The sequence below is a fragment of the Rhipicephalus sanguineus genome, chromosome 8 (genome assembly GCF_013339695.2).
Source record: "Rhipicephalus sanguineus isolate Rsan-2018 chromosome 8, BIME_Rsan_1.4, whole genome shotgun sequence".
In the NCBI taxonomy this organism is placed as follows: Eukaryota; Metazoa; Arthropoda; class Arachnida; order Ixodida; family Ixodidae; genus Rhipicephalus; species Rhipicephalus sanguineus.
Genome location: NC_051183.1, coordinates 76944275 through 76971385, shown reverse-complemented (window position 1 = coordinate 76971385; position 27111 = coordinate 76944275). Strand labels below are relative to the sequence as shown.

At 45.0% G+C, this 27111-nt stretch overlaps 1 protein-coding gene across 1 annotated transcript in view; it reads left to right on the top strand.

Moving 5' to 3' along the window:
* Positions 1-303: 303 nt before the first annotated feature.
* Positions 304-27111, top strand: part of LOC119402120 (WD repeat-containing protein 81) — a 96668-nt gene continuing 69860 nt past the window's right edge. Inside the window, exons 1-12 of the mRNA XM_037669236.2 lie at positions 304-658; positions 5538-5713; positions 7606-7783; positions 8611-8704; positions 9693-9924; positions 10456-10723; positions 13058-13270; positions 15486-15629; positions 18648-18851; positions 23271-23486; positions 25918-25986; positions 26932-26988. Of these exons, the coding sequence (XP_037525164.1) occupies positions 572-658; positions 5538-5713; positions 7606-7783; positions 8611-8704; positions 9693-9924; positions 10456-10723; positions 13058-13270; positions 15486-15629; positions 18648-18851; positions 23271-23486; positions 25918-25986; positions 26932-26988 (1938 nt within the window). The 5' untranslated portion in view covers positions 304-571. The remainder of the gene's footprint in view (positions 659-5537; positions 5714-7605; positions 7784-8610; positions 8705-9692; positions 9925-10455; positions 10724-13057; positions 13271-15485; positions 15630-18647; positions 18852-23270; positions 23487-25917; positions 25987-26931; positions 26989-27111) is intronic.

Below are 27111 nucleotides of genomic sequence, written 5' to 3'. Positions count from 1 at the left end.
ACAAACTGATTCAAAAGACGCGGGCCCGGACATCTTGGAAAGGCCATCACCGCAGCCGCCACTATCGTAAGACTACTTGAAGCCTTTCGATATGAATTAGTTTGCTCCGATGGTTTCGTTCACATTGCACAAAAATTGCAACTGGCAAGCTCTAGATATAACGCTTACTTTGGCTGTTTGATGACTTTAATTTGTGCTACGAAAGTACGGATGATGCTTACAGTAAAAAGGGGGAGTAGCGCCGGTAGCGCATCTCATCTACGCGGATGGATGGATGGCTCTCCGGTTGAACCGGCAATGTTTGCTGCCATTTGACTGTGTTCTATGATTACTGATTACGTGAGAACAGTTATCTCATCCGCTTGTACGGCTGGTCAGCTCGTTTCATGTGACGACCACCAGCGCTTGCGTGTGGCGAGCGAAGCAGCTCGGAAAAAAACGCGAGCGCTAGTTTATCCACTGAAGCGTAAACAAAACAAACAGCTACTGCCGTGTTGTGCTCTTTAAAACTTGGCCGGTTGGATCTCATTCATTTGCGAGTGTCATGCGAGCGTTGGCAACGAGTTAAGCGATGGACCTCAAGACAATTCTGAGACAAACTGTCGGCGTCCGACAGAGTCATGTAAGAACTGTCGGAGCCGATAAAGCGACTTGCCTTGTAAGTATACTGATGCTTTCTAATCATATGCTACTTGGACCTTCACAGGTTTGCATGCACCTAGGTAGCCGATAAAGTGGACGAGAGGACGGCCGCCGCCGCAACTCACTGGGTAGAGTATCGGAAGCGTTGTCCGAAGGTTGCAGGTTCGGTCCCTCTCGGCGGCAAGTTGCTCTTTTCGTCCACATTACTTTCTTCACATCTGTATCGCAATTACTACAGTACATTTCGTCCCCTATACCTTCCTTGGCTCCATTATCTGCTGGTTTTCATTAAGAATGGACTACAAGAGGTGTCATGCTGTCATGTTCGATTTTAGTCTCCGATGCAGACCCTAAGCGGGCAAAACCTAAGCCGCAACTGAAGCTAAGCTTCAGCTGTCGGATGTGCCGGGCGTTTGTACGACTTTGCTCCCGCGGATTAACTGGTGTAGCGTTCACGCGAACTGGCACGTACAGTGGCGAAGGGATAGTTCGGGGGTTACCTCCCCCCCCCCCCCCCCCCAATGAAGTTTTGCGCACATACAAACACGAACGTTCAGAAAGGGGGGGTCGAACCCCCCCTCCGGAAACGAACTCCGGCTTCACCCCAGACTCTTCACATTAATTTTTGCATTACCCTTTGAATGTTCGCGCACAATGTGGTTCTTTTGTTGAGGCTATGCTAGAAACGCGTGGCAACGTAGTTGCAGCGCTTCTGAAGGGTTTTGTGCACGAACTAACATCGTATTCGTACACCGTTGCACGTTAAAGATGTAGACAAAAGCACAGAGACACACACCAGACGGGGGGATGGCTTCTTCATGTCAGACGTGGATGTTTAAGAACTACAGTGACGCGTCTACTGTTGCAATATAAAGAAAAAAGAAAAGATATGTGAGGAACTTGAATAAGGCTCTAGTAATTCAGACAAGTCTTCTTTCAACTTACTTCGAAATAAGCAGCAGTGTTGTCAACACGTCCATTGTTTACATTGCAGATATGTGGGCTTCAGTGTTGAGTGAATGAACGAATGCACTTTGACCGTATGCACTTTGACAGGTAGACCACACAGCCTACTTATCAGCAACGGTCACGCATGGCTGCTGTTGTCAAGTCGGTTTATGAACTTGCATGCATGTTCTCACGATAATGGGTGCATGGTGTTAGCAGTGCATGAAACAAATCAGCAGACCAGCGCCTGGGTGTAAAAACACTGTCATAAACAAAAATAGCAATCAAACGCATCAAGATTCGGCTGCTTTTTAGTCTGTATGCAACTGTACACACTTGGCAAAGTTTTTTGAAAAATTTCTTTTATATACAGTGTCAACGCCGCCGGAAGGTTGTTTCATTTCGGCTAGGTATGCTAACCCATTGAGCTTTCTCTTACACCTGTCCTGAAGCAAGTGCTTCAGGACAGGTGTAATTTCATGTGCTTGAGAGAGCGAGAGAGAGCTCTTTATTGAAAAGCTGAGAATTTAGCCGGCGTATGCAAATCACTGACTTGCTACTCTGCGTGGGGAAGGGGACTGGGGACTGAAAAACAGGAAGAAAGAGAGAATGATATAAAATAAAAATGTTAAAATATGATAGAAATTAAATAAATATACAACTAAAGTTTGCCAAGCTGACCGATACTATCCAAATAGGCAAACAGATATTTCACCGCACTCCTTTGTTGCGTGAGGCAGGCTAAAGGGCCTAAGACACAGTCAAATGATAAAGTTCTCTGCATGATAGAAAGCATGCAATGTTCATCGAGTGCTCACTCATAGTCATACACTCGACACAAAAATAAAATGTGTTCTGCAATTTCGATTGAGCTGCAGTTGTTGCATTATGGACTTGCCGCTTCCCTGAAGCGGTACTGTAACCTGTTTCCGTAGGCAGTGTTTAGACAAAGCCGATGGTACAGAGTTTCCCGATGTCGAAGATTTCTGAACGGGAGTCTTTATCTGAGATGTGGGTCGATTGAGTAAAGGAAAGTATAATGACGTGTCTGAAGGTTCCAGAGCCTCTTGTTTTCTCCAGAAGCAAGTCTTTTAGCCAGCTAGGAAGCATCGGATTTGGTGAAATAAATTTGCCTGCAATTTTAGTATTGAAGTCCTTTGCAGGCCGCTTCATCTGCATTTTTGTTAGCTAGGGTACCACAATTAGCCGGTATCCACTGAAATGTAGGCAGCACTACAAACATTGTTCAACCTCTTAAAGCAAGCAGATCATCAGCCCGTTTCATTTGACATAGCGTACCTACACCACTTGGCTATTATCACAGGTCACTACATCAAGTGCTTGAATAGCCAATTCAGTCTAGGCATATGCATTTCGATAGCATACACATCTCGAACACAGCTTCGTAACGTCCTGGTACTACATGGTGGCTACGGCACATTCCAACAGGATGACTAGTTGGGCTAGTTGGTTTTGCATATTCATACACCATGCATTTCGCTCTCAGCTTTTATATGAATCGGCGCATTCACTGCTCTGGTTAACCTACTTCAAAGTGAAAAAGACGTGGCTTGAACGTTATTGGTCTCTGTGCCTGAAGAACGACGGAGTAAGCATACGATGTGCTGATAGTGTTCACGCGGCATCACAAACACAGCTTCCCACTATACGTGCATTTGCAACATTCAGTGACGCCAGTGCAAGCCATTTGTGGAGCACAGTGCACGACCTGTATCCTTTTGCTTTTTGTCCTGTAGAAAGCACTACTGTTAAATATATAGCTGAATATGTTGATGTAGCGTGAATACGTTGCATATGCGAATATATGGTGAACACTGCATGCTGCTCTGTTGTGTGAACAAACAGCGTGTCCTGCGCTGTTTGTTCCCATCTTAATCATGTACCAACCAGTCCAGTTAGGTGCGCTCCTTCACTTCTCCTTGTTTGAAAACCTCCATAGCAAGTATTCTAATGGTGAAAGATTGCCAGAGGGGTAGTTGCTTCTAGAAAACTTATTCAGATGCTCTTGCATCTGAATTACTGTTATTTAAAGTAAGCAGAGCTTGAAATGGGTCTACTCGCTGTAGCATCATTGTTATGTCGCGCTTTGGCAGTCACCGTTACACATGCATTTCACTCTGTGTGGCAGTGCATGCCAAAGTGGGACATGGAGATGAACCAGCCAAACTTAGCAAGAGGAAAGTCGACGCAATCTAATGAAGACATCGTCTTCGTGAACCTATGGCAGTTTTACAAGCTTGCTGCGTCTTGCGGGCCAGGCGTAAAGTTAAATCATGACTGAAGTCGGTGTCTAACAAACCAAATGCGTGTGCTCTCGGAGCAGGGTTTTAAAAATGTGCGCCTTGCTTCGTTTAGCTTCAGCTCATTGCTGAAAGCTTTTGTCGAAGAATGCACATTTGGGTGAGTTGATGGTGAGTCATCTTGTTGTGCATGGCACGGAATTCTAAACACGGACAAAACAAAGAGGAAAAACACGGGATGAGTGCTGACTATCAACCGAATGTTTAATTTTGAAAAGTAATGTCTCTTCATGAAAATCGCTCCCAACGGCTCTTGAGCATTTATGGTCACGTGTCCTGACCACTCACATAATCAGCTTCCAGCTCGTAATGAGGTCACATGCTACGGGACGCCAGCTGGCAAAAAAAGAGCGTTCCACACTCGCTGTAATGGCTACGCTGTCATGCCTATCATGCTGTCATGCCTGGCGCAGTCATGGCTGGCTAGCACTCCGTGGATACATAAACCTAAATACCCGATAAAGTGGATGGGAAAGTGACAGCCGCTGTAGCTCAAATGGTAGAGTATCGGATGTGTTATGCGAAGATTGTAGTTCGGTCCCTACCTGCGGCAAGTTACTTTTTCATCCACTTTAATTCCTTTCCATTTATGTCGTAATTACTGTACCATAGTTAAAACGCACAAGTAATGTGCGTTGTGTCTAACAAAGAAACGAGCCCTCAATCAATCCCTCCTCTATCGTACATTCAGAAAAAACAGTCACATGTGCACATAGGTTGGCAAATTCACGCACGAGTTGACTCACTGAGACTCAAATCGAACTGTGAGTCTAAGTGTGAGTGAGTCCGAGTGAGTCCAGCTGAAGAAAATTTTAGTGAGTCTGAGTCCGAGTAAGCCCTAAGCGCAAAACATATTTCTTGAGTTAGTCTGAGTGAGCTGCACCTTTTATTGCCGACCTGTAGGCGTATGTAGTCATCTTCAGCATTACTATGAGCCTTATGTTGGCTTGTGGTTATGCTCAAGCCTATCACACATACCTCAACGCACCGGCATTCATGCACCACCTCATTATTTATTGATCAGAGGCGTGAGTTAGGGAGGGGACATCACCTCCCCCGCAAACTATTTCACGGGAAGTTCGTCAGAACAATATTTCGCGTGAGTCACGTGCTTCGTAAAAATGCCCTTCCTGCATTGAAACCACGGATAACTCCCATATGACGGTACAAGATCAAAAGACGTATAGTAGAGCACCGATTATGTAAGATATTGGCGTTAAAGAGCATTTACACCAAATGGCTAATTTTACGCTAACGGACTCATGAGTTGAGTCACTCAGGCTCAATCAGACTCACGTAAAGCTGTGAGCCTGAGTCTGAGTGAGTTCGGTTGAGTAAATATTTAGTGAGTCTGAGTGAGTCCTCAGAGCAAGATATATTTTTTGAGTGAGTCTGAGTGAGCTGCAATTTTTTTGCCGACCATATGCATGTGCATATGGTTACATATTATGACATATCAAGAAATGGAAGCTCTTTATCATGAAGAATTACAGAAGCTTGGCTGATGAATGTTGTCCACGTTTAGAATTCCATGCTGTTCTCGACAAGAGGAAAGTTTTTATCATCTGATATGTGTGTCTGCTTTTTGTCAGCCGCCATTTTTCATTGAGCTTCGGTGATGCCCAGGTGCACCAGGAATGGCTGAGCCTTCTGGTGAAGGAGAAGACGGTGCCGCGCTCTTTCGTGCACCGGGACGACCTGACCGACGTAGAATGCGAGATTCTGGTGCACGAGACTCCTCCAGCCATGGCCAAGGACTTTGCCTTCATCACCGTAATCAGAATTGTCAAGATGGACAACAGGCAAGTGTGATGGCAGTGTCTGTTAAATGCATAAGCACTTCGATACTGGCTCTCCGAGAAAACTGTCCGTCCAACCGTCCCTCCATCCATATGTCTGTCACACAAGACGATCGCCGCTAAAAAGAACTAATGAAAAGAAAAAGTTATCACTCTGGTTCTTGGGTTTGAACCCAGGCCCTCATGCTCCTAAGGTGACTGTGTTAACCACTATGCTATGCATCCATGCTTGCAAAATTTGAACATGTGTGACCTACATCAATGCATTGTACCCGTGGTACGAAACAAATGGGGCAAGATAGCACCTTCCATGAAGGCTTCATTGAATTTCTTGGAAGTGGAATAAAAGCCATCTGCAGGGCAAGATGTGAAGTTGACAGAAAGGACTGTACACATCATGAAAATTCAAGCTTTGCGAAATTTTGATGGCAAACACTTTGCCAAATTTTGATGTCGGTGGCTGTGGAATGCACGTACCATGGGATAGTGTTCAAGACGATAATGAGTGCTCGAGAGAAAATGAAAGATGCCATACCGATGCTTCCTGACAATGGCGTTCCAGGGACAGCCCTTACCTACAAGGCTACAACAGAACGCAACGCTTACGCACAACTTCGACAAGTCTTAAAGGAGATGCTGCATGAATTTTTATTGTTATCGTAAAAATTGCCTGTGGCTTGCGGTAGCCCGATTTCACTTCTTTGGCTAGATCACTAAGAAGAGCTTGCTATTTATTTGACTGAGAAATCGAGGGCAACATTTAACCAGTTAACAAAGGTCTACTAGTTAAGTTTTTGCAGTAAATACATTACAGTATATACGTTGAAACATAGAGGTAATGTGTCAAGCTGCTAATTTCTTTTGTAGCTTTTCGATTCATTTCGCGTCTTTTACTTCAAACTTCACTTTACTCCTTGACATCACGTCCCACTTCCGTCAGGCAACTCCTTTACTCCTAAAAGCACCACACACACGCTCGTCAGCAGCCAGCGACAATGCCATAGAAGAGAAGAAAAGAAACATGGCTTCGGCATTGCCACGGTCTTCTTCTCTCTCTGGCTTTTTTTCTCTCCCACATTCTTGCGGCCTCACATGTCACAGACAGCTTCTTTCGATATGAGAGTCCATTTAAAAATAAGATAACATGCCACAGGTGGAAGCCAAATCCACTTCTGCATCGAATCCTAAATACTGGATAGCGCGGATTCGTCACAAGACAGCGAAAGAACACTGATGTACAGGACAATCGCTACTCGCAACTAATCTTTATTGTGAAAAGCTTCCCTACATGTATACATAGAAGCATTGGCAAATGCAGGTGCAGTGCCCGTTAGTCATACAGCAGTCAAGGATGGAAAATTAAGACAAATACAGATTATAACGAATCCACACTATCCAGTATTTAAGATTATGAACTAATTTTGTTATGCTTTGCATCGCTGTTACATCTGCATTATATCAGCATGACATCTGTATTACATCCACATTACATATGCTATGACATGCTAATTAAGCTGTCATTGCTGCTATACTTCCGTCCAACTTCATGAATATTGGTGTTTGTGTGCTAGAATAATCCTTGGAGTGTTAACCATCATGCCTAGGGGCACTGTGGGCAGATTCCGAACATCATTTTACCCGTAGGCATCACATAGCTAAACATGGGATCATAGGTGCAGCCGTTGGTAGTAGAAATTAATTTGAAACATGCCCTTTATGGTTCCCTCTTTTTCACTGTGTTGCTTTGAGATGTCCAACCTTGCAATTTGATTAGAAAGTGAGAATAGCATACTTGGCCACCAGGAGACTAATTTCGTTTACGTTCTGTTGTAAGAGCGCTGTTGCGCATTGGCATTTCATTGATAAACAGGGGAAAAAAAATTCAAATTTTCCAGATATGTGTCTCTCCGCTTGAAAGAGCCCTGGAGTCGGTCACATGACATGGGTTACTTGGAGCTCATTCGCTACGTCTCGGAGACCAACTATCGCAACATCTGGAAGGAGGCGAACAGTTCCAGCTCCAAGACAGCCGACAAGGAGAACGAGAACTTTGTCAAGCTCAAACCATTCAAGGTAACGTGCCCATCCATTTTGTACATCTGCTGTGCTATCTTAGCCGCTAAGGCCTTGCACCGCTAAGCATGAAAACGCAGATTCGATTCGCGGCTGTGGCGGCTGCGGATAGTTCATGTTGTGTTACAAAAAATGTCTTCCAGTAAGACAAGACAAGGTACTGGACGAGAGGGCATCACCATTGGTTACTGTCATTTCAATCGTATGCTCGTTTGCATCGCTTTTACGTCTATAGTTGAGTACAACAATAGAAGTCTACTGCATTTTCACCTGCACCAATAAGAAGCGCACTCTATACGGAAGTCATAAGCTGGACGGTCGGTGAACCCGCCATCGGAGAACATCGGCAAGTACGTGAGCGGGACTATTTCTTGAGTCACGAAGGCAATTGGCTGCCATGCTTTGGTCATCTGGCAGGACCTCTCCTGCCTTCTCAAGTTGGATCCGACTATAGTCTCTCATGTTTCCATGCCACAACGCATTCACAGTACAGTTGAATCCACTTATAACAATCTCCAAGTGCCACGAAAATTATCATTAAAACTGGTATTGTTATGAGTAGGTTTGACTGGGGGGGGGGGTAATTGCTAGAGCTCTTGACATGTGATATGTTCTTTAATTCTCTCATTTTAAAAATTATTGGTAAAGCAGCTAAACCAATACAATCTGTGATCATAGTGTGTGGGAGGCTGTGCAGCTTTTAATTATGAAAAAGTAAAATTTGATGTCTGTTGATATCGCTGTTTTTATATTGTGTTTTAAGGTGTATTATTAAATATTTTCTCTTCACACTTCCTTCATCTTGTTTTGTTTTTCTCCGATGTCAGGATTACAACAGTGCCGTTCGGGAGATCATCAGCCGTCTCTACGCCTGTCCAATCATACGTGTGGGAGCGGGGGAGCAAGATGAAAATCCGGAAGGTGAGTGATCGTACTACCCTTGACCAGCTGTCATAACGAGAACTCTTGTCGCCTCAGTTGTTGAAAATTATTCATTCACATGCCATGTTTTTCTATTCATGACTGGCATCTGCCACAGCGGAGCTCTTGTAAGGCTGGGCCTGATGACAGATGAGTGTCCGCACTGCATGTCACGCTTCGGTTCCCAGATACATCCATAGATGGCGTAACTGCATCGGTCGTGGACAAAGCGGTAGCCGCAGAGTGAAACAGAGAAGGGCGGCTCGAGCGGCAGTAGGGCCTGAAGTCGCTGTAGCAGGGGTGAGTGTGGCAGGCGCTGCCACGCGTCATTTCCCCTGCATCTCTACTCTACAAATAACGGGATCGCAGACACCGGCACAAAATCACAAAACATCGTAGAAAATCGCAGGGGGAAACACAGGAGACCCGCAGGTCCGCTGTTTCTGCAGATTTCACGCTTGGTGGAACTGAGACAAGTTTTAAAGCAAAAGCCTTAGATGCCTCATCTAATACGAAAATTGACCGTCGGCATCGGCGTCCCACAGCGTTGGGGTCAACGCGAGTGAGGCAAAAAAACCATCATCACGTGACGATGTCAACTTATGATGTCATCATGATGTCACGAATCGTCAAAATTTGCGATGTCATCATGACATCACATCCCGCAACGTCACATGACGTCTTGATCGTCCCCCGCCCCTCTCCGAAAACTTTTTGCGCCTAACGTGGTTTTGCACTGCCTCCATGATCAGAGGCATAGCAAGCTTTCTGCACCTCAGCTGGTTTTGCACTGCCGCAGTGATCGACGCGCTTTTGATCAAGCGTTAAGGTCACGTGACGGCGTTACAAAGCTTTCGGAGAGGGGCGGGGGACAATCAATATGTCAAATGAGATGAAAAAGAAGACAGCTTTTGCCTTCGAGTTGTCTTAGGCAAATGTATAAGGGATCCCGTGAGCTTTTTTTCTCTTGTCTGTGCTCTTGGTGCAGGGGCAGAGCCAGCTCCATTGCACCCGCATCTCGTTCCTGCCTACTGTGCGCTCGAGACAGCATCCGAGTTCCTCCTGTTCTTGGAGTTCCGGCAACACACCGTCGAGCACTGTGGCATGTTCAGTGCATCTGCGCTCATCGGCTCGAGACTGCTTTTTGTGGTGTACCAGCTGCTGCGAGTCTTGCGCTATATCCACGATCTGGGCCTGCCGCTTGGACCACTGACGCTTGCGTGAGTCACCTTGTGTGTTCTTTAAAAGGGGACATGGATCCTAAAAATCTGTTTTTTAAGCCCTGGTTAGTTATTATGAAATTCGCTGAGTTTTTGCACATTTGTGTGCTGGTTTCAAGTATGCAATTACTATATTGTACAATATGTAGTTTTCGAAATATTAGACATTTTATGTGCCTTTTTGGAGCAGCATTTTTTCTAAACTGAGAGAGTTACAAAGTCAATCAGCACATCACAAATAATCTAAAATGAGAACTTTATGCAGTGAAACAAGAATGGTTGTTTTAAGGCTGTTTTAACAAAAGTTACGATATGTTGTACATCCACGACTGAGTCTATGTGAGGCTGGGATTTTATTTGTCAATCTTCAACATGCCATGACTTTTGTTCAAATGGATTTAGAACATCCATTGTTGTATCGCATGCGTTTCTGATTCCAGCTTATTGTCATATTATGCTCCAGATTATCGTCAGATATTTTCATCTTGGGGACCCCTCGAATTCCTACCCCACTCTTCCTTCATTCACCAGTGACCTGAGTCTGGACCACCGCTTTTGGCTGCAAGCGACGCCGCCCTGGTGGCTGGCGTTGCAAGCCGACTCGTGGGTGGAGTCGTCACTGACCGGCCAGCTGCCCATCATGAGGAGCTCGGGCTCTCGCCGGGTGTCTCGCATTACACCCTCCGCGTGCGTACAGGAAGAAGAGAAGATTGAGCCCCTTCCGTCACTCAACAAGCTCGTCGACATGTGGGTCCGGGGCAAGCTTAGCAACTTTGACTACCTCATGGCACTCAACCAGGTGAATGAAAGGAATGGCTCCCATAAATGTGCAAACTCGTATGGGAGCCAGTCGGGAAGGGTGGGAACATGGCCCCCACCTCTCCCTGTAATGGTTTAAAGGGGAAAGGGGGATTCATACATTCCCTCTTTTATTCTTTTTTTTTTATTTCATCAGCAACTTGATGCGGTTGTTTTAAGGTTTGTTTGCGATGTGCACCGTTATCCTAGCTAATATCAGCAATCTGCACAATTTGCGTATTAGGTATGCGTTCAGTATGTCTAATACACTGTGCATTTTCCTTTTAAGTGTGGAGCACTTTAGGAGCTCGGCTCGTCGTCCACCGTCTCATGTTGCATGGTCAAGCAGTGGTCAGTGCAGGTCTAAAACAAGGCTAACAATGCTCAAAACTAGAGCTGTGCGAATAGCAACATTTTGGGTGCGAAGCGAATTCGAATAATAAAGATTGAGTGCGAATCGAATCGAATAATTTCGAATAATTTTCGAATATTTCTCAAACATTTTTCGAATAATTCAAAGTGAAATTACAGAAAAAGTTGCAGAGAATCCCTAAGTATGTTCTTGTGAGATAGCGACATGAAAGTGTTTCTTTTCGCTAGGTTGATGAAGCGCTGGTGGGGTCATATTTCATAGTTTTCTTTCTTATCAAGAATGAGGCAATGTAGAGGCCGAATTGTATTTATGTACATGATTTGGTGCAACCAAAGTGTTGCCGACAACACTTTACACGTGATAGGCAGAGATGCCGTTTCCTCAGCCTCTCCTTCTCTTTCAACTTCTGTGGAAGCCCAACTGATGTGGCGGAGAAGGGTGTGCTCCCTTCAAGTCCTGAGTGCCAAATCTGCCTCGTAGACGTCTATATATATAAGAACATCTGAAATTTTGGTTCACATAAAAAGCTTCGGCATCCAATTTTTCGGACTTCCTGCCCAAATTTCAGGTCCAAAACAGCATTAATTGAGCCCTCAACTCTGCCACATCTTTCATCTCCATATTTGAACCAACGTTTTCTTGAGTTAATACATTTGCGACCGTAGCGGAGCTTGAAAGGCAGCTTTGCCGCATTACGGGGGTGTGAGGAGGTGAAGCATATTGAAAATCTAGGGACCACTTCCAATCAGACGTTGACTGTCTCTTGCCTCAGTTCGACCGTAACGGAGCTTGAAAGCCAGCTTTGCCGCAATACGGGGGTGTGGTGAGGTGAAGCATATTGAAACTCTAGGGACCACTTCCAACCGGACTTTGTCTCTTGGCTAAGTTCGACCGTAACGGAGTTTGAAAGACAGCTTTGCCGCAATACGAGAGTGTATTGAGGTGAAGCATATTGAAAATCTGAAGGGTCACTTTCAATCGGACGTTGACTGCATTTGTCTTTGGGAAGTTTGAATAGTTCGAATAGTAAAATTGCAGTGCGAATCGAATCGAATAGCAAACACTATTAGAAAAATATTCGAAATTTCGAATATTCGCACACCCCTACTCAAAACCTATGCAAAATTAACTAAAAAGGTCTAAAACAAAATAAACTACGAAAATAACTAAGAAATAATTGCAATAATTGACCTAAAATCGCAAAACACTCTTCTGAAACATGCGGCTGATACCCGCGCCGCACAAGAGAAGGCGCCACCGCCTCGGCAAGCACGCGATTGCCGAGGCAGTGGGAAGCACCAAGGAAATCGCTGGGTTGCCCATGCTGCGCACTTCCTCAGGTTACACGTTAGTGGAGCTGCATTAAGCGTAGGACTTAGAACTACACCAAGACCTACAAAAGAATGACATATTTTGTTTCAGGCTTGCTGAATCATAATGTCTTGTAATCTAACACTAGATATCACTAGCTTTGTACTTACACTTATTTTGCTGTACTTGCCACTGCTCTTGATGTTATTCTACATTGTTCTTACTTTTGTGTACTTGCCTTTGTTTTCGATATTAGCCTACATTGATTCCACTTTTGTATCCAAGCCCCCTTACACAATGCCTCTGTGAGGCCTGTGAGGTATTTGTACATAAAAATATTTAAAGCTTGGTGTTATAACTGAAGTTGAATTGATGGCGCAAATGCTCGGACAGGGACGAAGAAAACAGGACGCCGACAAGCGCACATCCGCAATTGTCCGCGTCCTGTGTTCTTTGTGCCTGTCCGAGCATTTGCGCCATCAATTCAGCTTCAGCCATGTGCCAACTAGCCCGACAGCAAACGCTACTAAGCTTGGTGTAATAACTTTTATTCTCTTGTAAGGAGTGCATGAAAGCTCGTATACCTCGCTTGACAAGGAACCCTGAAAATGTTTACTGCGCGTGCAACTGCAACTGCCTATCTGTCGGCAGTTGTGCGGCCGGACGGGCGTGAATCCCCAGCACCACCCTGTGCTGCCCTGGGTGCGAGACCTTTCGCAACCCGAGGGCGGCTGGCGGGATTTGAGCAAGTCCAAGCTGCGGCTAACCAGGGGCGATGACCATCTGGACGCGACCTACGGTTCGGCAATGCACTCGCAGTCGGCCCAGCCCCAGGGATACCTGCCCATAGACCGAGTGGTTCAGGTCAGTGAGCCTGTTAGTCCTGTTTTACAGCAAAAGCTTTTATGGGATCGCAAAAACAGCCGATGTTGGTGGCGTAGCTGTCCGCCGCCACCGGTGTCCGTGACCGCTATCGTGCAGTTAGAAAAGAAAATACCCTGGATCGAACGAGATTTGAACCAAGGCCCTCTCCGTGGCAGTCAAGCATTCTTCCGCAGAGTCACGCCGGTGCTTGGAATTCCTTTGCAAGAAGACCCTATACAGGCTGCATGTCGGGCAAAGAACCGCATTAACAGATGTAATATAGCGTTGCAGAAGAGTAAAATAACAACCAGGTGTCACACAGTGCGAATTGCATAACGAGTGACTGGTTTAAAGGTTCTAACCCATGACAAAGAGCTCAGCCATAATTCTACATCGTCATTGGCCACAACATCAACAAAGTTCACATAATGGCTTACAAATACTTAGTGGGTACCCCGCTTCTCCACAGGATGTTGAATAATCTCATAGTGGGTACTACCCTACTTCACAAAATTATAATGATTTATGGTGTAGTGGGTATTCTGCAACTGTACTTGCAGTAGTTGCCCCAAGAGAGTTTACAACTGGCTCTAGAAAAGCCGCTCCTCCAGCTTTCACTGCGACTGTCCTGCGTGTTCTGCGCAGGCCTGGCGTTTTTTTATAGAATTGGAAATCAGACAGGTTGGTTTTCGCTAAATATGATGTAGGAAGCTAAAATAAACAGGATGGCACATGGCAGAATGTAGAAGGAATATATACTCAAGGCCCCGTGCTCTAGAAGCGACGACTCACCATGCCAGGATATTGAGCCAGTAATGCTCACCTCTGCCAGAAACACAAGCCCATCCCATTCGTGGGTGTCGCAGTCACTGACCATAACCATTCACCGACTGTCACAATCGCTGGCCGTAACCTTTCGTTGACCATCACAATCACTGACCTTATCTATCTTTGTGAACAACTTAACAGACATTTTATAATTATAATACAATTTCATTTCTCGTGCTTTGCATACTTAAAGGAACACTGAAGGAAAAAACAATTTTTTTCCTGTCTGTAAATTATAGGGGTGTGCGAATATTCGAAATTTTGAATATTTTTCGAATAGTGCTTGCTATTTGATTCGATTCGCACTGAAATTTTACTATTCGAACTATTCGAACTTCCCGAAATTAATACAGTCACTGTCCGATTGAAAGGGACCCCTACAGATTTTTAATATGCTTCACCTCATCACACCTCCGTATTGCGGCAAAGCTGCCTTTCAAGCTCCGTTACGGCCAAACTCAGCCAAGACGCAGTCAACGTCCGATTCGAAGTGGTCCCTAGATTTTCAATATGCTTCACCTCATCACACCCCCGTATTGCGGCAAAGCTGCCTTTCAAGCTTCGCTATGGTCGCAAATGAATTAACTCAAGAAAACGCTGGTTCCAGCATGGAGATGAAAGATGTTGCAGAGGTGGGGGCTCAATTAGTGCTGTTTTGGACCTGAAATTTGGGCAGGAAGTTCGAAAAATCGGACGCAAAAGCTTTTTAGCATCTGAAATTTCAGATGTTCTGATATATTGATGTCTACGAGGCAGCTTTGGAACTCCGGACTTTAAGGGAGCACACCCTTGTCCGCCACATCAGTTGGGCTTCCATAGAAGTTGAAAGAGGAGGAGAGGCTGAGGAAATGGCATCTTTGCCTATCACGTGTAAAGTGTTGTCGGCAACACTTTGGTTGCACCAAATCATGTACATAAATAGAATTCGGCCTCTACATTGCCTCATTCCTGATAAGACAACTATGAAACACCACCCCGCCAGTGTTTCATCAACCTAGTGAAAAGAAACACTTTCATTTTGCTATCTCAATGTGGGTATGAAAGTATCCCCACATCTATAGAAATTCACCAACGTTCACTCCCGTTCATATCTGTTATTCATCCAAATCCCTTGTCAATCACTAATGCTCCGTCACACACCTGTGGAATGATATTAATGAGAACTAACAGACAATCAAGCAAAGGGAAGCCTTGGTTTGATTGCCTGTTCTCTTTAATGTTATGTCTAAGAAAGAAAAAAACGACCCCTTAAAATGCCCCTTCTTTCGTTCACCGGTGAAATGTGTGGGACTTGGGAGAGCCAGTGTACTTGTGAGCGAGACGCTTACCAGTGCCTTTGCTGTGTAGCCTTTGATTATGAACGTTGCGCATTTGCTTGTGTCTCTAGGTGCCGCATCATCTGTCTGAGCTTCTTGCGGACATCACGTACTACGTTTACTTTGCAAGGCGTCTGCCGCGTAGCATCCTCTGCAAGCACGTCCGGCACAAGTGGGTTCCTGCCGAGTATCCAGCGTCCATACAACGGCTACAGGTGCGTTTCTATTTTAACCACCGAATGAAATGTTTATGGGCAGCTGCATCTCACCGGGACTTAGCCACGGGCAGAAACTTGGAGGCTTACGAAAAGGGTTCGACATAAATTGAGGTTCATGCAGTGAGCCATGGAAAGGAAAATGACAGGTGTAAGCTTAAGGCACAAGAAAAGAGCAGAATGGGTCAGGGAACAAACGGGTGTTAAGGACATCATAATCGAAATCAAGAAGCAATGGGCATGGGCAGGGCATGTAGTGCGCAGGCGAGATAACTGCTGGTCATTGAGAATAACAGGCTGGATTCCAAGAGAAGGCAGGCATGCAAGGTGGAGGCAGAATATTAGGTGGGCAGACTAGATTAAGAAGTTTGCGGGGATCCCGTGGCCGCAGCAAGCACTGGACCGGGTTGATTGGAGAAACATGGCGGAGAGGCCTCTGCCCTTCAGTGTGCATAGTCAGGCTGATGTTGATAATGAACAGTTTATGTTACTTTTGTTGCATTTGCATATGTTGAGTTCTATGATGATGTGTCATGCAGTTAAGCCTTTTAATTGTTTGAACTACCATCACGCTGTGAACTGTACTAAATGGGACCAAATTCTCGTATACAGTAGACTCTCAGTGAATGGAAATCTCTTACAGGAAATCGCTGCCTAAATGGAAGAACTGCCTCTAACGTGATTGGTTTTATACTCCAATTCTGCACCCATGTCCATCTCTCAGTTAACGGAACTCCTTTTAAACGGAACATATTTTCCTGGTCGCCTCAGGTTCCGTTGTTTTCACATTTGATATATTCTTGTTCAACTGCACACACCGAAAACTTTGCACCCAAATTGGACTGTGTAACACCCAAATCACACATTTTCAAATTTTAACACAAACCCAAGTTTTTGACGAGTTTAGTCTGCGTTGTGCTATTGTATATGTCAAATTATTTTTAGTAGCATAGACACCGAGTGACACTATTGTTTCTCTTCCACGCACTTCCGGTTGAGCATTTACTTCCGATTTTCCGAATATTCAGAAAATGTGTTTTAAGATGTAACACTGGTATGAAATTGATGTTTGTGGTTCAAGTTAAAGGGGTCCTGACATCATTTTTCAAAGGTGAGTTCGCTCTGCCATACAAATCTCCTGTATACAGAGACGGCTCTGAGCAAGTCTGAAGCTCGCCAAATGCTGATAAAATATTTGCTTGTGATATTAAAATCAGTTTTCCCATGGCGCACCTGCTGACATCGACAGTACCTTGACGTCAGCCTACAGTACAAACTCTGGTGACTTCACACAGTAGTCTAGCTAGTTGTGATCACAACTGGTACCAAAACTTCCAAAATGGTCACTTGTGCGTCACCAAAAAAAAATTCAAAATGGCTGCCTGTGCACCTTCAGTGGAGCACCGGTGCGAAGTGGCCGCGGAAATGTCACGATGTCCTGCATGAGCATGTGACGGGAAGCTCATACGTGTTGTGATTAACTTAGAATACAGTAGGAACCAAAACTAGCTCTTAAAAAGATACTGTAATTACCTTTTCAGGGTGCACTCACACTTATACCCGTGCCACACGGGCACAGGAAATGACATTCGGTAGTGAAGGCATTCAGTCCCCGAATGACATTTTTTTCGGCGGAGCTGCTACACGTCCAAACTGAATGACATTTGACTTGATGATGTCGATCGCAGCATCTTCTGTAGTGAGCACTTGTTTAGCAGTTATAAAAAAATAAACATGCGTTTACAAGCTTCATATACGTCCGAGAATAATTATATGTAGAAATAAGCATATCACACTGCCGTAAGCTTGAGTTCGTTGCTTTGTTTCACGACGTTGCAGCTGACCGTAGCAACCTAAGCCAACACTAGTCCGATCCACAGCGTAAAAAGAAATTGGCGCCTGTCGCATCCAAAATACAGCGTTTGAAGCGCTTGTGTAAGTGATTAGTGTAAAGAAAAGACGTGAAAACTTTATTTTTAGCTGAATGGGATGTCGTTTTATATAATTTAGGTATATCGCACTTCGTCAGATGTGCCGTCGAGAGTATGCATTTCTCAGTTGAATGAGTTCTGGCGATGGCATTAGGTGACGAATGGCATTTGGGCGAATGCCATTTTGTTCGTCCGTGTGGCACCGCGCGAATGGCATTAAATCTGAAGGCATTAGGAGGCAAATGCCATTTTCTGTGCCCGTGTGGCACGGGTATTAGCAGTACATTTTCTAGGCTCCTGAGGCCATGGCCTTTCATTTGATGCAAAATGTTCGTGTCAGTACCCCTTTGAAAGTTATATTGCGTACATGATAGTGAAGCATAAGTCTGCTTAAGATAAGGGCCGATTAACTGTCAGAATAGTTATTGAAGATTCATTGAATGAGTTCACCGAAAGAACAGACTGTATTTTTTTATCAGTTGGAATCTTTGCGGCACCTGGTGGAGCAGATGTGAACCACGCACCTATTTCTGCGTGGCCTCTGAGATCCACGAGGGTTCTTAGGTGGGCTAGTTGGTTCGTGAATATTGCGGCGTGTAGAGCAAAAAACGGGACATTGAACACACAGGACACAGCACTGCGTCCTGTGCGTTCAATGTCCCATTTTTTGCTCTACTCTGCCACCTTTGGCGAACATTGCCGAGTGCAGGAGCAGGACTATTTCTTTAGTCGCACTTCGGCCAACTGGGCGGGGCCTCTCCGGACTTCTTAAGTTGTATGCGTCTGTACAGTACGGTTCGCTGTTAAAGGGAACACTCGAATGAGCAGCATTCATTTTGTTGGCCCCCTAACGGCTAGTGGATGCGGAAAGATAGTTCATTCACGTTACTAGTCTTTCATAAGGGTTTGGAACTGTCAACCACCAGTAGTGTTATGCAAATCTAAGCTATTATTGTTTTTTAGGAGAGCAAAATCCGGACATACCCGAAACACAAGTGTTCCCTTTAACAGTGGACCCGTCTATACATTCAAGAAGGGCTAGTACAGGTGACCGAGGTCTTCGTGTGGGCCCCATTGTGTAATTCAGGCATGGACAGTGGACGAGTGCATCCCCGAGTTCTTCACTGATCCTTCCATCTTCGAGTCCATCCACGAAGACCTGGAAGACCTTGGAGTGCCCAACTGGTGCTCGAGTCCCGAAGACTTCGTACGGAAGCACATGGCCATGCTTGAGAGCGAGCGCGTCTCCGAGCATCTTCATCACTGGATTGACATCACGTTCGGCTACAAGGTGACTCACTCTCTTGGTTGTGAAGCTGGGCTGTGCAGATATCACTTTTTTTTTAACAGCGACGCTGTTCTTAGTCGAGCCTTTTATGTCCGGGGTCGGCGTAGTAGTGATCACTTGGCCTTGCAGTGTGGTGAGAGTCGGGCGCGTTTGGAAGGGGAGGGCTGCGCCGTGCTGCGAGATGCGAGGGCGGAGGATGTCGAGGGGCAAACCGTCAAGAAACGCGCCGAGGTGGGGTGACGGTGAGGCGCAGTGGAGTGTGAAATAGTGTGTCAGCGTTCAGGAGTTTGCGCTTTCAGAATGGCGAACATTTCTCGTTCTTCCGATGAAGAAGCCACCTGGCATGAGCGTCAGTGAGAGCTCACACGAGAATGAACATGTAGTCGCTGAGCCAACCGCCAGCGAAGGGAAGACTTGAAAAACATAGAAGTACAATATAGCCTGATGAAGATGAGCATAAGCTTCCCTGATTCAACAGTGTTCGCGAAGTGGAGCTGGCTGGATTTTCTTTTTTGGTGTGAGGGTAAATAGCAATTAGTATTGAGTAATTTTGAAGCAAATAGTTCAAATAGTGGGATTTCTATAAAACCTCAGTGCAAGTGCCAGATGTTAACATTTAACCCTTTTGCAGTCATGTGTCAGGGCCACACCGCCATGCGAAATTATTGGCACTGGTCACACGTCAGGTGGCTCTTGACGTTCACACTTGCTCGCATTCTTGGGTGCGTTTATTCGGGTGGGTTGTGCCAACCCTCAGCATTGTTTTTCAGTTCCTGTATTGCTGTTTTTGTTGTCTCCAGTTGAGGGCACCACTTTTCAAAGGAACATGCGATTTTTGCACACAATTTGTAGCTTGTAGTGCTGACTGGATGGCAACATTTTCTGCATGGGCTTTGTATGGACAGGACTCGCACGAGCTTACCGAGTCCAGTGACGATTTTAGTGCCGAGGAGGACTTCATTTTAGCAGCGCACATCATACAAAGTAATATGAATGGCAACAGGAAGGACTGCGTTGCGTGCAGTGATAGAAAGGCGGCAGGTAGGAGACAGTCTTTTGCTGAAAAACATGCAGTGTAAATCCCGGCCTCCACCCTGGCGACTGCATCGAGCGTCGCCATACCGTGCTCAAATACTGCTGGCAGCCAAGGCTGTAGAGAAATAATTCTCAAATCCGCTATCACATATTTTATGTGCCTGAGCATTTTTTCCGCATGACACCCAAACTGCGCAGAATGGCTTCTGACAAGAACAACCGCAGATTGGGTAGGGGCTTACGACCACAAAAGGTTTTTTTAAAAAACTGATTCTTTACATGCCAAAAGGAAACAGTTTATTCAGTGGAGTCCGTTTATTTTCAAAGTTTTGTTATTCAGATAAAGGACTGCGTGCTGTTATTTCCGTGGCTTATATGCGCGGCTCTTTTTTTTTCTCTTAATTGGGAGTGCAAGATGCGCACAGTACAATATGGTACCTAAAAAAATCTATTCGAAGTTTGGGTAATATGCAAATTATTCCTTAAAGGGGCCCTGCAACACTTTTCCAAGTAGCTATGGAATGGCTTCACTAAAGGAGCTTATTGCCTCACGAATCGACTGCCGCAAAAATTTTTAGAATCTGTCCAGTACGAGCGGAGTTAAAGATTTGTCGCACGCTGTAATTGCTTTTTCTCCTCTCTCATCCCGACGAATGCGCTAGAAGCTAAGTAGGGAGGGGTGGCACGGGGGAAGAAGGTACGTCACGCGCGCCATGTGACCTTGAGTACTTTTCTCTTTTTTTTTTTTTCTTCGCGCGACTTACTTTCAGTGCAATTGCGTGTGCATGGGCACGTGGCGGCCTCTTGCGGTGGCCACAGTAACTACCGAGCCCGCCATGCTCAAATCAACCAATGGCGTGAAACTTGCATCGATGACGCAGTGATTTTGAGTAAATAAGATCATTTGTTGAGAGAAGAGGAAGCGATTTTTAGCTGACTGAGAATTTACTGTAAATTCCATGCCGCATGCCGCGCTATGTTTGGCTTGCATGTTCTGGTAGCGTTTTCTGACCGTGCTGAAAAAGTGTTGCATGCAGGGCCCCTTTAAAAGAGTGTTCCACACTCGCAGCCATGGCTGCGTTCGGCGCTGTCTAATGCTCCTAGGTTTAAATGCGCATATATACCCTATAAAGTGGACGGGGGGATGACCGCCGCCGTAGCTCAGTGGTACAGCATCGGACACGTTATTCGAAGGTCGCAGGTTTGGTCCCTGCCGGTGGTAAGTTATCTTTTCGTCGACATTACTTTCTTCACATTTATATTCCAATTATTAAAAATAACATCTCCTGTACTTTCCTTGGCATTATTGTCTGTTAGTTCTGATTAAAACAGCTTAAAGGGATACTGAACAAAACTTTGCAAAATCTACGAAAACACTTACATTCGACTCGGACGACACGACTGTTCCTATAAACAGCATTTATTTAACGTGATTTCGAGCAGTTGGCCGTATTTTTAGTGGATTGTGAGAGCGCAGCGGCTGCACGCCAGTGCGCTTGTCGACGGCCGTGACGTCGAATGCTCCTGCAAGAGGGGGCCAACCGGCACGCTCTTTCCTGCTCTGCCACTTTGCTTTCTCCATCTCTCCTCTCAAGAACCGAGGGTGGCTTGGGGAGGCTGGTGTGGCGCTGAGCCTTGTCCTTTCCCCACATGGGAGACAAAATAACGCTTCTTCCTCAAAAACCACTACAACTACCGAGCGTGTCGCGAGCGCGCAAAGAAGCAAGGTGCGAGTGACAGTGGTTCCACGAGCGGTGGTTGCGACTCCGTGTTCGACAGGCCTCCAAAGCGGATGCGCCAAATAGTACAACCATGTGTGTGTGACCCTTCTGCTTCGTCAAGCGACAGCGAGGCCGACGAGCCAGACGAGCCGCGATAGCCCAACGTGGGCCGGCAGCCGGGACCAGCAATTTATACAGTGACTCATAGTCACTATCCTCGAAGTGTTCGGAGCACAAAAAGTCACGCTTTGAAGGCACCCATGTTTGCTGCGATAGGCGCGCAGCGCGAATCCATATCCTTCGAAGCTTCGGCTCTGTCGGAAACGTATGACAGGGCTTGTCTCTCTTGACGCTGCTCTTCACACACCCTAGCGCAGAACAGCGTTGAGGCATTCTGCGCTGCGCCAGGTGCTTCACCGTTCACATTACGTAGCAGCACTCAACACAAACGGCAAATTCGTAGACGTGGGCGCAAGCTCCGTTTGAGAAAGTAAATATATGGCCGACAGCGCGGCAATGGCGTTGTTGGCTGCCGGTTGAGAACACGCACGGAGAACACCTTCCCGACTTTCTTCCGTAAGAACACGTTTTGAGAGAGACGCGCGACAGCGGGTGGCGGCTTGCGATGTCGATTCGTAAGCGGTTTTGCAGCGAGCACGGTTGGCGAGTCAGTATCCGCTGGTTTTTGTGTCACTTGCTCTCTACTTCGCGGCGCAGCCGCTAGACACGCCAATTTGCAAAAAATGCAATAAATTCATTATTTTCTGCTAGTTTCTGGCTGAAATGAAGGTTGTTTCAACAAATTTCAGCACGCAATCTTTCAATTGGGCCATTTATCTCGGCGGCAAAAATTTTGTTCAGTATCCCTTTAACCTTTGACATGAACGCACAGAAGGCACCTCTAAATACCATAGAAGCAGGGTTTAGAAGGCTCATGACTTAGTATTGGGAAAGAATATGTTGCAAGCGAAATACAACTGCAACTAACCACACTGTTGTGCTCTTGGTTGCGTTGAGCCCACATGTAGTGGCAGATTGGCAAGGTCATGGTTACCAAGTCGGGCAAATGAGCACATGTGCTGAACATGGCGACTGTGTTCCTCAAGAATGAACAATGAACAAAAACTTCCTTTTGACCTTCTTCGTACGTGCTGCGAGGCATAATTGCAGTTGTGTTTTTTTTTTCTCGCTTGTGTTTTCATGTGTCTTCTTTCAGCTGCAGTTCTGTCTTGCAGCAGAAAAAGAAGAAATGGCTATGCAACTGCTCACAAACCCTTTCAAATCTTTGAGCGTACGAGGCCAAAAAAATAAAGAAAGCTCTGAAATAATTTGTCATTCTTTGCCATGACCATTTCCATACTCGGGTCCCCTCGATTATTTTAATTGACTTATATGGCAATGCACTTTCATTATTTTTAACTGGCGTGGTTCATTGTATTTGTGGTTTGATACACTTTGCCTCCTTTTCTGATTGCGTGTTACTGCATTGTTTGAACATGTGCTACGTTTCTACATGACAGCATCGTAACCTCAACTCTCGTCTTCAATTGCACCAACAGTATCAATCAATAAATAAACAAAAAATCAAGATTATACTGCTGTTGTGCAGCCTCACAGCCATGTAAAAGGCATCGCCTCAGAACCGGTGTCGCCTTGCTTTTTTCAGCTGACGGGACAGGCGGCCATCAAAAGCAAAAACGTGTGCCGGCCCCTGGTGGACGGCCACACGACGCTGCACAGCTGCGGCATGGTGCAGCTCTTCACAACGCCGCACCCGCACCGGGCAGCGTCCAGCCTGTACCTGTCACGCTGCTCGGCACCCAAGACATTCCGCTTCCAGCACAGCAGCACTGCCTCTGCACTGGGGTCGCCCCAGACACGGGTGAGTGCAAGATGCCTCTTTCGTTTTTGCTGCTGCTGCTGCTGCTACTGCTACTGCTGCTGCTGCTGCTGCTGCTGCTGCTAGTACTACTACTACTACTACTACTACTACTACTACTACTACTACTACTACTACTACCACTACTACTACTACTACTACTACTACTACTACTACTACTACTACTACTACTACTACTACTACTACTACTACTACTACTACCACTACTACTACCACCACTACTACTACTACTACTACTACTACTACTACTACTACTACTACTACTACTACTACTACTACTACTACTACTACTACTATTACTACTACTACTGGGGTGGAGGTTATGCGCAAATATCAGTTTACGACAGAGTTCCACTAAAAATAAGTGCATTTGGGCTGCTTTTTCACGGAGTTGCTTGTAGGATTTTCCAGTCGTTTGTCGCAGTTTTTGGGCTTATTCGCCTTTTTCGTGCAAATGTAGTTATCTTATTGCTCGAAACATTCACTAACAGCATTTGTCTGTTGATGACTTTGTGTAGTAGAGCATTGAAATCACACATACGTGGGGGAGTCAACAAGCAACGTTATTTATGCACTAGCAAACTTGTACATGATAGTTGTTGTTTTTTTTTTGTATTTTTTCTTCCTATCTGAGCGACCTTATTGTAATGAAAAATATTTTCAAGAATGAGACTTATTGAATTTCCGCTTTCTTTGGGCTTTTTCGCAAATGTCGCACCGCTTTTTTGGGGCTTCTTTTGGGATGATTATTAGCTTGTTGGCTTCACGGCATCTGGCAGTTGTAGTTTGCAAGGTGGCTTTGTGGCGGTGCTTTAGGGTATGGCAAGGTGGAAAGAAAACAGCGCAAAAGACGGAGCACAAAAGAAAAGGAACCACAAATACTTTAGCTGTATTGCAAGGAAGGTGGCAGTGTCAGTGCTGACTCAAGCTGACAGTAGGTGAGGATGTGGGGGGTGAATGACACTGGGGACTGGAATTGTGTGAAAAGAAAGTGTTTGCAATCTTTGAGCATATCTGGTGGATACATTTCTGTCAAGGTGTAAAATTAATTTTGCACTTGTCGAAATGTGTGGCCAATACGCAGGGATCTTTTTTTAATGTTTCTGCAGGATGTATGCAGGGACGTGTTATACATGAGAAAAAGCGGGAGTTAGATATGCTGAAAACTTGACATTCACAATGGTCACTCATTTCTGTATTTATTACACTGCCGTGATGCAGTGAAGCTTGCCATTGCAAGTTTGTCGTGATGTGCAAATCTGATTACCCTTGCGGCACGAACCATTCGTATTTTTAGACACATACTTTGCTCATTTTGTCAACGACACATTACTCCATTCAAATTTAGTGCACTGTTTGGCAGCATCTGCTGAAACAGTGTGATTGTGTCAGCATGTGCATTTCCAATGACTCGAAAAACAATCCTTTTATCGTTAATAGAAGCATTCTTCCAGGGGCATAGTGTGGCGTTTCATATATTGAAAGTAGTGGTGAACGTTTTGGATATGTGTTGGGTTGCAGAGGAGGTTTTCATTCAGTTTTACAAGTTGTCGCAATGTACAAGCGAAAGTGAAAACAAAAGCGCAAGTGCACATCTGCTAGCTAAGGATGAGTGAGTAGTAAACTTGAGGCTCAAAGCAAAGAGTGATTTGGTCGAATAATTTTGGATCAAATAGCTCGAATAGTATAGTAAATCACATATTATTAAGAAAAATGGACATTTTTCGCATGATCCAACTAACTTGCAGAATATTTTTAAGAATTGGAAGTAGGAGTGTGTAAATGTCACTTTTTTGGTTTGAAATAAAGTGGAAGTAACTTTGAATAGTAGAAAAGTTTGAATAGCAGTGGGGTGCAAGTTATAAACGGTAAAACACGTAATGTTTTGAAGTGTGCTGTACTTGGTGCAAATAAGCACATATAACACTCTTTTAGTAATAATTGTTGGGGTTTTACGTCCCAAAGCTAGGATACAATTATGAGGGACACCATAGTGCAGGGCTTCAGATTTTTCAACCACCTGGGGTTCTTTAATGTGCACTTAAATCTAAGTACGCGGGCTGCTGGCATTTCACCTCAAATGCGGCCATCGCGGTCTGGATTCAGTTCCACGACCTTTGGGTCATCAATAACCCGCTTTTAACCAAAAAAAATTTAATAGAGGGCAGGTAATGTGTACGTTTAGCCTTTAAGTGCGGTTTTGCAGCGGTATGGATGTTCTTTGAATAGGTGGTTTCATGGCATAGCAGCCCCAAGCTACAGTGAAACCACCTTTTTGGGGGTAACATGCAGTGAAACATGCATTCATTTGTTCATTTCTAATACTGTAATAGTCATTCAAATGTCCAAAGTGCTCGCCCATGCCTACTGCAAGTGCAACAGCGTTTATTGTCTTCTGTGTGTCACATCGCAGCCATTGTCAAGTTCGGTGTCGTCCCGACGGAAAAGCCGGCAGGACACCGTCGACAAGGAGCTCAGTCTTGTGAGTTGATCTTACAGCAGAGCTGTTAAGCTTTTAGTTATGCCGTGTGGTGTCACGAGAAAACTATCCTCGTTATGATCAGCCTCTATCTTCCAGCGCATTGCTCGGCCGGCACGCACTCTCCTCCTCGTCTTCATCTTCTGGTCACCCCGAACATGTGCGCCCTGCTGATCAGCTAATTAGCTAGGTGGTAGACCTAGCTAATAAACCAAGACATACTAAGACCAACATAATTAAACCAAGTCATGCTAAGACTGAGCTAATTAAGCCATGTCTTGATAATAGTATTATGACGTCTTGGTTGACTTGACGTTTATTAGACTCAAGGCCTCAGAAGAGAACGGGCAGAGCGTGCACACACCCAATGATGATGACAATGACACGTGGTGACGATGAGGACAGAGATACTAATGGATGATGATGATTATGATAATATAGAGATGAGAAAGAAGCATATAATTAGTGCCCATACTAAACAAATTAAAACCATGCTAATTAAGTCTTGTAATGCTGAGGCCAAGCTAGTTATGACCATGCTAATTAAGTCGACTTTAATTACGATCAAGCTAATTAACACATTGTTAATAATATCATGCTATTTAAAATCATGTGAACTAACTCACTATAATAAGATTTTGCTGATTAATCCTAGTCTTACTAATTAAGACAATGTAGTTAATTTCATGAGAATTGAGACCGAGCTGATGCGGTCTTCACTCCGAAGCAGACTGAGTCGACGTCAAGACGCTTAAAAAGCTGGAGAAAGCTATAGGTGATCACAAGCTGCTCTGATGGCTCCAGCTTTGCATCACTAGCGCAAGCTGCCAACATTTTTTTTTTGTACAAGACGTAGGTGGAGTATTGAATGCATATGGCTACCAATCGGGGAAGTACATTGCTAACACTACATTGCTAACATCAGTAATCTGTTATCAACAATTTCAGATTCGAATTTCCCCGAGTTTGAAGCGCACTTGGACAACAACTAGCATCATCCAGTGGGTAAAAAAAACATTACTATAGCTCTTTTAATTGTCTGTTCTGTTTTTCCTGCGCGTGGGGCTTTTTTTAAAGTAACAATGAAGTCAGCTGATGTTGTTCTGAACATGGCGTCAATGCCGCGCG